This window comes from Phascolarctos cinereus, unplaced genomic scaffold (genome assembly GCF_003287225.1).
Source record: "Phascolarctos cinereus isolate Bilbo 61053 unplaced genomic scaffold, phaCin_HiC Scaffold_4;HRSCAF=312, whole genome shotgun sequence".
Classification (NCBI taxonomy): Eukaryota; Metazoa; Chordata; class Mammalia; order Diprotodontia; family Phascolarctidae; genus Phascolarctos; species Phascolarctos cinereus.
This window is the reverse complement of record NW_027555847.1, coordinates 725,007,783-725,018,993: the sequence shown is the minus strand read 5'-3', so window position 1 is coordinate 725,018,993 and position 11,211 is coordinate 725,007,783. Positions and strand designations below refer to the sequence as shown.

Here is an 11,211-nt window from a genome sequence, read left to right as displayed (position 1 = left end):
GCCCGGCCCCGGCGCGCGATGGTGCGGGCGCGGCGGCGGCGGTGCCGCGGGCGAGGGGCGGGCCGGGACCTCTGAGGGCGCGAGGGCGGCGGAGAGGCGGCGGCCGGGCGAGGCGCGGGGAGCGGCCCCCTCGGCGGAGCGGCGGCGGCCCGAGATCGCCAGCGGGCTTCCGTAGCCGGCGCGCGTCCCCGGCGCCCGGTGTCGCGCGGCCTCGCGGCGGCCCGGAGCGGCGGCGGCGGCGGCGGCGGCCATGGCGGCGGCGCGCTTCGACTCGGCCGACCGCTCGGCCTGGTACGTGGGCCCTCTGTCGCGGCAGGAGGCGCAGGGCCGGCTGCAGGGCCAGAGGCACGGCGTCTTCCTGGTGCGCGACTCGTCCACTTGCCCCGGCGACTACGTGCTGTCCGTGTCCGAGAACTCGCGCGTGTCCCACTACATCATCAACTCGCTGCCCAACCGGCGCTTCAAGATCGGCGACCAGGAGTTCGAGCACCTGCCGGCGCTGCTCGAGTTCTACAAGATCCATTACCTGGACACGACCACGCTGCTCGAGCCCGCGCCCAGGTGCGCCGGGGAGGGGGAGGGGGCGGGGGGCCGGGGGCTCCGGGGTGACCTTGGGCCGCGCTCGCTCTGCCCCCTGAGCCGCCGGGCCGAGCCCCCAGGTGGGCAGGTCCCGGCCGGCCTCGCGATGCTGGCACTGGCACCCAACCCCGGTCGGTCGGGTGATGGGGGCCCGTGCCGACAGGCGAGAAGGTGGAAGATTGTCTGGCGAGGCTACCGGGGGGCGATCGGGGAAGCCTGTGCTCCGCCTCTAGACCTGGTGATCTAGAATGAGTTTGGACTAGACGGGCCCGCTGCTCGTTTTCTGAGTGACCTTGGATAAGTCATTCTCCCCAGGGCTCTTTCAGTCAATAAACATGCTCTGTACCGCACACAGCTAAGCTGGAGATACAAAGGGGCGAATTCTAATTGGTGAAATGCCAAGCAAACGTGTGCAAACATCCCATAGGTATGCAGGATAGGCATTAGAATTAAGGGGAGGGGAAGGCTTCCTGTAGGAGGTAGGATTTTAGCTGGGGCTCAAGGCAGGGAGATCAGTAGTCGAGTGGACAGAGGAGGGAGGGCATTCCAGACTTGGGGGACAGCCAGGAAAAGTGCCCGGAGCCCAGAGATGGCTGGTCTTGTTCAGCTGGAAGAAGAGGTATTGGGGAATAAGGCGTGAGGATCCTGGAGAGGTCCGAGGGGGCTGGGTTATGAAAGGCTGGGAACACCAAACAGCGTTTTATATTTGCCTGAAGTGGCTTGAGGCAGGCAGACCCTTCCCCCCACAACCCCCCCTCCCAGCAGCTATGGCAGTAGTCCAGGCCTGAGGTGATGAAAGCCTGGGGGGGGCAGGGTTAGAGGAGAGGAGAGGGCTTGTTCTGAGGGATGCTGCGGAGGTGAACTCTGTAGGCCTTGGCAACAGCCTGGAAATGAGGAGTGAGAAAGAGTGAGGGGTCCAGATGACTCCTGGGTTGGGCGATTGGGGCAGGGAGCGGGTTAGAGAATAAGGTAATGAGTTCAGACGTCTAAAAAGCAGTTGGAGATGAGAGATTGGGGCAGCAAAGTTAGAACTGAGAGGCATCAGCAGAGAGATGGTAATAAATCCATGGGAGCTGAGGGGCAGAGGGCCCAGGCCAGAGCCTCGAGGGACACCTGTTGTCAGAGGTCACGATCTGGAGGAAGATCCAGCAAAGGGAGCAGAAGGAGCGGTCAGAGAGGGAGGGGGGAGGAGAACCAGGAGAGGGGGATGTCCAGAAAAGGAAGAGGGAAGAGAATGCCAAGGAGGAGGTGGCGGTGGACGGCGTCCGAGGCATCTAAGAGATGGTTTGTTTGGTCACTTCGGAGAGGGCAGTTTCCATTGAAGGGTGAAGGTTGTAAGAGAAGTGAGAGCAGAGCGAGTGGAGGCCCTTAGGGTAGGGGACCTTTGCAGGGGTTTAGCCTTGGGGACGGAAGGATCCAGTGGGGGTTTTTCCAAGGTGATGGAGACGTGGGCATGTCTGTAGGCCGAAGGGAATGGGAGGGTTTGAGGAAGGATAAAAAGGTTTACGGCAGGTATAGAAAGATTGCCTGACAGCAGTGAGGGCCCAGAGGAGGTCTGGTTACAAATTGTAGTGGATCCAGTCAGAGCAGGTAGAAGGAAGGTGGCAGATGGTGAGATGGAGCTTTCCTCTCTTGTAAATGAGAGGTCAGACTGGAAGGCCTCAAAAGTTTTTTTTCCCCCCAGTTCTAAATTGGGAGAAACGTCTATTTCTTTTTGGAAATTTTGATCTGGAGAGTGACTGGGAAGTCCTCTGTGTTTGGACAAGCTTATCAGGAAGGACCCTTTTCTGGTGCTCATTCATTGCCCGTGAATCTGTGATAGGTTTCCCCCACTACCAGTTTTTGGAAATGAGAGTGAGTGAGTGATGCAAGGTTTGCAGCTTGGCCCCTGACATGGATTAGATAATTGCCTGGGGAGCCACGCCCTCATTTCACCTCGGTGGAAGGAGGAGTGCGGTTCTCAGCCATGCAGAGCTGGGCATCATGGGAGCCAGTTCCAGTCTCCTGGCTCCTTTGTCCCGCGCTCTTTCCACTGCCTGGCCTGGCCTCGCTAAACGTTTCTCTGATTTTTCTTTCTTGAATGTGGGATAGGGGAAAGAGCAGGCTTTTGAGATTATAGAATCGAAGGGGCTGCATAAACGCAAGGGTGCTGCTTGGCCTAGGCGCCAGGAGGGCCTTTTAGGACTAAAGGCTAAGTCCCCTAGCCCTTCCCAGCTGTGAAATGAGGGCGTTCCACTTCCAGGATCCGTGGGGCCCTTCTGCCCTCTGTGTCTTCTCTTGCGAGAGGCCTGGGGAGTAAGAGTGTTCCTTGAATGTTGTTTGCTAAGTGGTTTCTTTGGACTGGTATGGGGAATGGCAAAGGCCTTCCTTGTGGGAAGTGACATTCATTGAATCTCCCACCGTTGTGGTATTTTCTTTGCCATCGTGGCTGGTCCTACTAGGATCTGAGTTGTCAGTGAAGTCAGACATTAAGAACACTCTTTAGATTGGGAGTTGGAGACCCCACTGTACAATTTATTAACTGTCTGACCAATCAGCAAGCATTTATTCAGTGCCAGGCGTGATGCTGGGGCACTGAGGAGACAAGATGGTGGGCAGGCGGATGGTGCATTGGGTCGAGTGCTGGGTTCAAGTCCTGTCTGTGACCCCGGGCCAATCACTTCGCCTGGTCTTTGCCTCCGTTACCTCCTCTGAAAAATGAGCATAAGAACACCTACCTCCAAGGGTGGTGGGGAGGACCGAATGAGATAAAAATTGTAGAGGGCTAAATGCTGTATAAATGTTAGCTGTTGTTATTTTCATTCATTCATTTGTTTATTTAGTGAGGCGTTTAGGGTTAAGTGACTTACCCAGGGTCACACAAGTCAAGTGTCTGAGGCTGGGTTTGAGCTCAGGTCCTCCTGACTTGAGGTCTGTGCTCTATCCACTGCGCCACCTAGCTGCCCTGCTATTGTTATTTTTAAAGATCAGATTACACCTAATGGGAACACCTCCTGACACCCCCTCTCAGAGCTCTATCAGTACCAGCTTTTTTGGTTGTCCTTGCTAGGCAGATAGCATGCAGTTACACAGAGGCCAAAGTGGAGAGGCACTGACATACTGTGGGGCTTGGGAAGGGTGACGCTTAGGCTGGTCTTGTAAGCTTGGGCTTCCGAGAGTCAGGAGTAAGGGGGGAGAGCATTCTGAGCTGGGGTGAAAGATGAAATGTGGGGCAGGATGACCAGTGAGCAGAGAGGCCAGTTTGGCAGGGGGAATAGAGAGCGGGATGGCATTGGCCTGGAAGGAAGGGCCTGAAGATGAGTGACACGGCCAGGCCTCTGGTCTGGGAGCCTTTAGAATGGTGGTGTTGGACTCTGTGATTTGTGGCTTTGTGGTTCCTTAGTTAAATCAGATTCTAATTGTCTGCCATCACTCTCTCCTTTGGGTCCCCAACTGGAGAATTGCCAAATGAAAGTAGATTTCAGTGCAGAAGTAAAAATCTGGATTACCTGCCTATCCCCATGGATTTTGGATTGGTGTCTGCATAAGGAATTTGCTCTGGGCTGTCCTGTATTGGAAGGCCTTTCCTCTACTATCTTACTCCAAAAGTGCATGGCCTAAAAGATGAGCAGGGTGGCCTAATGCCAGGGCCTGATTAAATGCTTGTTTCAGAAATTGGGTTTTTTGCACAGGGAACCTTTTTGGCAAGCCAAGTTATGATCAGAATAGAAACGATGTTAATTCCGCTTTGTGTAGTGCTTTTCAGCTTTACAAAACTTGTTTTCTTCACCAGAAACCCAGTGTTATGGGGAGAGAACCAAGGCCCAGGTAAGTGACTTGCTTAGGGACACAGCTGGTGGCAGGGGAGCATTCTGATGCAAAAATTAGACTGCCTTGCTTCACTCCGGTGATTAATTTATCAGTTAGAGTAGTTTGTTCTCAGAGGTGGGCTTGTTCACCCAGTCCCCTCCTCCAGTTTGTCCCAGCTGCCCATCTGGTGATGGGGAGCTCACTGCCTCTGCATCCTCAGGGCCGGCCAATCCATGCTGGTACAATTCCGGTGAGTTTGGAAAGGAGCTCTTTGTTTCAGGGAGCCTCCCTCTTCCTCCCGGACTTTGTAGTCAATTTCCGTTCAGTTCTGCAAACATTGGTCCATGCCCTATGATGTCCAAGGAGGGTACAAAAAAGATGAACAGGCCCTGGCCTCTGGGAGCTTTCATTCTACACAGAGGAAAAGCATTCACCGTGTGGGAGAGGGGATCAGTTTGGGGTGTAGAAGCTACATGGAAGGTGAATGCCCTGGTTAGGGGCAGCTCCTAATGGCGCTTTGTCTGTGGACTGGAGGCAGGAAAGGGAGGTTGGAGCCAGAATGTGGAGGGCTTTGAATGCTGAGCAGAGGAGGTTGGAGCTGATCCCAGAGACGACAGGGGGCTGCTCTTTTCCTCCCTCCATTGATCAAGTTCTGTCATCTGCGGGCCCCTTCTGCTCTGGAAGACAGTTGTCATCTCTAAAGCTTTTCTTGAGACTCAGGCAGCCCTGGTTTGCTCAGGGAGACCCCAGGATCCCAAGTGAAAGCTGGCTGCCCCCTCCTGTTGCATTCATGTTGCCTGACTCCATACAATCCAATGTTAACCCTGGGCAGGCCTGGGATTGGAGCGAGTCTGCTGTGGAAGTTCAGTGTTGCCCTCATTGTCCCAGAGCTAGAGCCTTGAGCCTACAAAGAGCTTAGGCCTGGTGCAGGGAAAATGCCCCAAGTTTGATGGGGGCCCAGGTACTGTTGCATCTTTATTTCAGGGCTGATGAAGTAAAATTCTCAGGAGAGCTTGTGTTGCTTTGTTCTGCAGGTTTCCTGGGTACATTAGTCAAAGAGCTAACGTTTGGCTATAGACCTGTGAAGGCCCCTACCTCCCCCCAGATGCCATTTTAGTTTTTAAAACCATTGCCTCAATCAGACAACACAATTTTATTAAGGACCTACTGTGTGTGGGAGCTCTGTGTTGGGGAAGTGGGGACAGAGTAAAAAGGAAATGACCCTTGCCCGCCTTGGGATGGGGAGGAGAATCAGACAAGATGGAGCACGGTGTAATATGAATGTTTGCTATCACCTCATGCATTTACAAGGAAATAGAAAATAAACGAAATCATTTGGGGAAAATTTTGAATGTAGGTGTTTGAGCTGAAGTTGAAAGGAAACGAGGAACCCTAAGAAGTGGAGCTTCTTAAGAGGGCCCCCCTCCCCCAGGAGAATGGGGGGGGAGGGAGTGCATTTCAGGCCGGACAGAGGCCAATCTGCTTAGAAAAGGAGGTGGATGAAGTAGAGCACCATGGAAAAGTTAGGTTCAGCTTTTTTGGGAAAGGTTTTAAAGGCCAAAGAAGAGCTTTTGTTCAGTCCTAAAGGCAGTAGGGAGCCATCAGGAGTGAAATGGTCAGACCTTTGTTGAGCAGCTGAGGGGAGACCAGTGAGGTGATCGCACTTGTTGGGAAGAGTGCGGAAAGATTCTCAAGAATGATGGTACTCCCTCCAAAAACAGGACAACCCTCAGTGGCCACATCTTTAAAATGAGACCCTCTTCCCACTTTAAATCCATGAATGCGTGATCCATCAGCTGGTATTTCTTGGACAGGTTACAATGCTTTGTCTCCACTTTGGACCTCTGCAGAAAGATGCCAAAGAGAAGATGACGCTGCCAAAGTCTGAGAGTTAGAAGATCATTCCTACCATGAGGAGAAAGGAGTACAGATCAAGTTCTGAGACAACAGAGATGATTAGAACACAAATGTCTGGATAACAGTCATTTCTAAGCAACAGCAGATGGTATTTGTTTACTTCAGGCAAGGCTGCATACAGTGTAATTCCAAGCATAATCTAACGAAAGATTAGGACAGTGGCTTGGACTTAATGAGATTTCATCTGTATCAGTGTATAAGTAAATCAGTTCCCTGATTAGTGAAGGTATGTTATTATGTTTGGGAGGGGCTGTTAAGCCCCAAGTGCCAGGCTCTGTGCCTATGTATTATATACTATGCCTAGATCTTGCCCCATCGAAGGGAGAAGTTGCATGTTTTTGATAGCTGGGGAACAATTGTAGAAAATGGAGTGAGGTCGTTCTGGAGGTCCCAATGGCACACTAACACACAGATGTTTATTAAGGGCTAACTGTGTCACGTTAGGCTTTGGATGGTGAATAAGCCTATCTTGTTTGATGGTGTCAGTCATTGGACAGCGAGAGAGAAAGGCGTCTTTCTGTGGGAGATGCAACTGGAAGCGGGGCTGACCTGGGAGGCCGAGGGACATACAGTAGCCTCAAAATCGGAATGATCCCAGTAGGCCTCCTGGGCTGAATCTGATCGAGGAGAGCTAAGAGGAATGAAAGTGATTTTATGGTTGAGTTTTGAAAACTCTTCTGTACCCCTAGAGAGTGGGGTGGGCCTGACTTGGAAAACCAGGTTTTTTTGTGATGCACCATTAGTATGCGGTTTAAGGAGAGCCAGAGCTGGCTGTAGTAGGTCTCATTCAGGGAGATGAGAGGTTGGCGGGGTGTTACTCTTGTTAAACCCCATCTGGCAGGTCCCATCCAGCTGCAAAGGCCTTGAGAAAGGGCCTGCTGACAGTCTCTTGAGGAGCAGTTCAGTGCTGGCCTTACACGCTTGGAGTCATCATGGGATCCTTACTCCCCTCTCCCCCCAAGGTGTTGCCGAGGCCTGTAGATTTCACCTTTGTACCATCTCCCTAATGTAGCCCCTTCTCTCCTCTGCCATGGCCCCCATGCTCTGGGGGCAGGCCCTCATCACCTCATATCTGGACTCTGCTGGGGAGCATGGGAAGGTCTGCCTGCCTCGAGTCCATCTCCCCTGAGTCCCTCCACCAAAGGGATTTTCCTAAAATGCAGTTTTGACCATGCCGTCCCCTACTCAGTAATCTAGTAGCTCTCTGTGGCCTCTAGGAGCAAATACAAAATTCTCAAAGCCCTCCCTAACCTTGTCTCATCCTCCCTTTCCTGTCTTCTTACCCCTCCCTCCCCACCATATCCTTTTCAGGCTGTTCCATGAACAAGACCCTCTACTCTTAGCTTCCAGCATTCTCTCTGGCATCCTCCAAGCCTGGACCACTTTCCCTCCTCTGCTCCATCTACTGACTCCCCTGGCTTCTTTTGAGTCCCATCTTGTATAGGAAGCCTTCCCTACCCCCCTCTTAATTCCAGTGACTTCCCTCTCAGTTATTTCCTGTTCATCCTGTCCATAGCTGGTTTGTATGTTTGTTTGCTTATTGTCTCCTCTGTTAGACTGAGCTCCGGGGAGGGTGGGGGGGACGCACACATCCTTAGTCTCTTTCTCTATCCCCAGACTTAGCATACTGCTTGGCATATAGTAGGCACTTAATCAGTGTTTGTTAATTATTAATTGGGTATAGAAGCTATCAGCTATCACAGCTACTAGCTAGGAAGGTTTTCTGGTTTCAGCAACACCTGAAAGCAGTCCTAAGCTATAGGGGACTGTGTGGAAGGAAGTGTTGAAATCATCATTCCCACACGTCAGTCAAGCAGATGTTCTGTACCATGTGCCTAGCGCTGTGCTGGGTGGGTAGAGGAATCCTAGTGGGGAGCTCTTGCAGATACAGGGTTGTTCCTCCTGTAAGAAATGGTGTTTGAGTTGAGCCTTGGAGAGAAAAATGGGTTTTAAGAGGTGGAGGTGAGAATCAGTCAACAACTATTTTTAAGCCCTTCCAGGCATAGCAGGGAACCTATGCAAGGGTTTGGAGGTGGAAGATGAAATGTGTGTGAGGGATAGCAAAAAGGCCAGAAGAGAGGAGTAATGTGTGACAGGCCTGGAGAGGTAGATTGGAGCCAGGTTGTAATGGAATTTAAATGCCAAACAGTGGATGGAATTTGATCCTAGAAACCGAGGGGAGCTGCTATTGGAGGTGATGGAGCAGGGAAGTGACCTTCAGACCTACGCTTAAGGTAAATAAGTCCCTTGGGTCGCTGGGGGAGGATGGATTGGATAAATTGGCAGAGCAGTAATTAGAAGTCTGTTGCACAGGCCAGGTGAGAGGTGTGGGTGTGCTGAGGAGGGCCTGGCCTGACAGGGTGCCTTTGGGAATGGAGAAAGGGAACAAAGCAGAGAAGAGGTTGATAGATTTGACAGGACTTAGCAACTGGACTGGGAGGAGGCGAGTAGGCTTTGACTTGCGTGCCTGGAGGATGCCCTTAACAGAAATTAGGCAGGACTTGTAGCCTGCAGCCCTGGGAGGCAGGTGTCCCAGTCACTCTCCTTTCACAACTGAGAACACTGAGGCACAGTTGGTTGTGTCTGATCTAGGACTCAGCATATCCAGGGGTCCTCCTACAACACATTAAAACCTTGGGCCAGAACACTCCCTTAGCTCGTGACTAAAACCCTACCAAGATGGCAGAATTAGTTTGCAGACCTTTATGACTGAATGCCTTCTCAGTCTAAGCAAGACCAAGAAGTGACTGCCAGTTAGGAGGAGATCAGGCTGCTTTTCTTTTATCTTTTTAAAGCTGGGGATGGCAAACTGGCACTCGGCCTCTTTTTGTGGTGCCCGTGACTGAAGAATGGTTTTTGTCATTTTAAAGAGGAGAATCTTGTATTCACAAATGTGCTGTGATGTTGTCAGCCTGGATATTCCTTCTTCTTCTTTGGTGCTCCGCCTCAGTTCTCCCACCCTGTCTAGAGGTGGGGAGGGGGGAGCTTTCCTGGCCTCCTCCTGATCTCCCAGGTGCTGGCAGAGTGCACAGACCATCTGTTCATCTGTTATCCCTGCTTCTTGCCACCTGGCTATCTTATCTTTTCACCTCTTTCTTCTCCTTCCACATCCTCTCTTTGTCATGTGTGGCATCTCACGCTCTCACCACATTTCCTTTCAGTGCCCGTTTTCTAGGCGATGTCCATTCTCACTGCTTTCCAGACTGTCACATTCCATGCAACAACACAAAAACGATGTCTTAATAAATGCCCTTCTTTCCTGGGAAAAAATTAGGGGCCAGTGAAAGAAATGACGATTTCCTATTTGGGCACATGGTCATTGTCGTTCCTGGTCTTCAAATGTTTGAAGAAATGTTGCCTTACAGAACAAAGGTGAGACTGTACTTGGCCTCAAGACAGCTGGTCCTAAGGGTAAAAGTCACTTCCAGGGATCTCCTAACCACTGGAGGTGTCCAGGATTGCTGAGGGAGGAAGAAGGAAAGGGCGTCAGTCCCCAAGCTTTAATGGAGTGCTTACTCTCTGCCTGCCATGCCACCGAGCTAAGCGTGGGCTACAAGGAAAGGGTGAGGTGTCCCTTGCCCTCGTACAGTGTCCATTATAGAAGCTTTAAGGGGAAAGCCTCTTCCCAAGATGGTAATTCAGAGGGAAGTCATGGTAATGAGCTCCCTGGCAACTAGAGGTCTTACATCAGAGGCTGGGCAGTTACTTGGGGGAATGTTAGGAAAACGAATTGTGCTTCAAGGGCTGACAGGCTTCCATGGCCTCCAGGGTTCCCTGCTCTGCTCTGGGATTTAAGATCGCAAAAGAGATTTGGGCTCATTTGAAGGTCTGTATCATTATGATGTCTAGTTTTACTTCAAAACTTAGCGCTTCTTTGTCCTTTTACACAGAGCCCTGGTTGGGGTCTCATGTCTGTGCTTTCACTGGGAAAGGCTGTCCTGTGCTTGGAGAACCTGCCTCCCCTTCTTAGCCTGGCCTTCTCTCGCCTGACGTCAGCATGTCAGGGACCGGGCGGGACTCTGGGGACTTCGTTCACCCCCTGGGCTGTTCGATCTTCAGGGCTTGGAATGGCCCTGACTTACCACGAGTGGGTGGGAGGAAGCTTTTCTGCGCCTCAAGCCTTGGTTTGTCTCTAGCTTCTATCATTGGCATCTAGTTTTGTTCCCCGGCAGAAGCAATCGACGCCTCACCTTTGCCAAGGGACAGCTTGTCAAATACTTGTATCTTGTCTCTCCCCCTGAAATCTTTTCTTCTCCAGACTGCACATTCCCAGTTCCTTTATCCAATCCTCATGTGGCTTTAATTTTTCTTTTAAACAAAAGTTGCTGTGTTTGCTGAATGCTGTGCACAGGAGGCAGATGAGATGATGCCCAGTCCATTCAAGGTCAACACATAATTAGTAATAGGTTGTAACTTTTTTGGAATTCTGATTTCAGTAAATAAGCATTTTTCTTTTCCCTTTCATCTACCCCCTCCCAATTAAAACAAGAAAAGCAAAACTCTTGTTAACAAATGTCCAAATTGTCTGTGTCCAGGCTAGGTAGTGCGGTGGTTAGAACACCAGGCCTGGAATCAGGAAGACTTATCTTCCTGAATTCAAATCCGGCCACAGGCACTTGTGTCTTTTCTGACAGGAAGTGAGAGCCCCTGAAGGTTTTTGAGGGAGTGAGTGAATGTTGGAACTGCCCTTTGCATTAGGACGATGACTGGCTGCCTTGTGAAGAAGGGCCTGGCCACAAGAGAGGCTTTAGAAAGAGCCCCTGTGGGAGCTGATGGAGCCTGAAATGAGCTAATAGGATTCGGGGCCCTGGGAATGAGGGGATGCTTGGTGGATTCAGAGGGGAGAAGGAAGAGCCAGAGCGGCTTGAGGTTCTTGCCTAGGGGCTGACAGGGTGGCTGGGCCTGGAGGGAGTGAGGAAGAGCACA

The 11,211-nt window shown here is 51.6% G+C and overlaps 1 protein-coding gene across 1 annotated transcript in view; it reads left to right on the top strand.

The window, feature by feature from the left end:
* The first annotated feature begins 219 nt into the window (after positions 1–219).
* CRKL (CRK like proto-oncogene, adaptor protein) overlaps positions 220–11,211 on the top strand; it is a 34,994-nt gene continuing 24,002 nt past the window's right edge. The window contains exon 1 of the mRNA XM_020996437.2: positions 220–561. Within this exon, the coding sequence (XP_020852096.1) occupies positions 251–561 (311 nt within the window). The 5' untranslated portion in view covers positions 220–250. The remainder of the gene's footprint in view (positions 562–11,211) is intronic.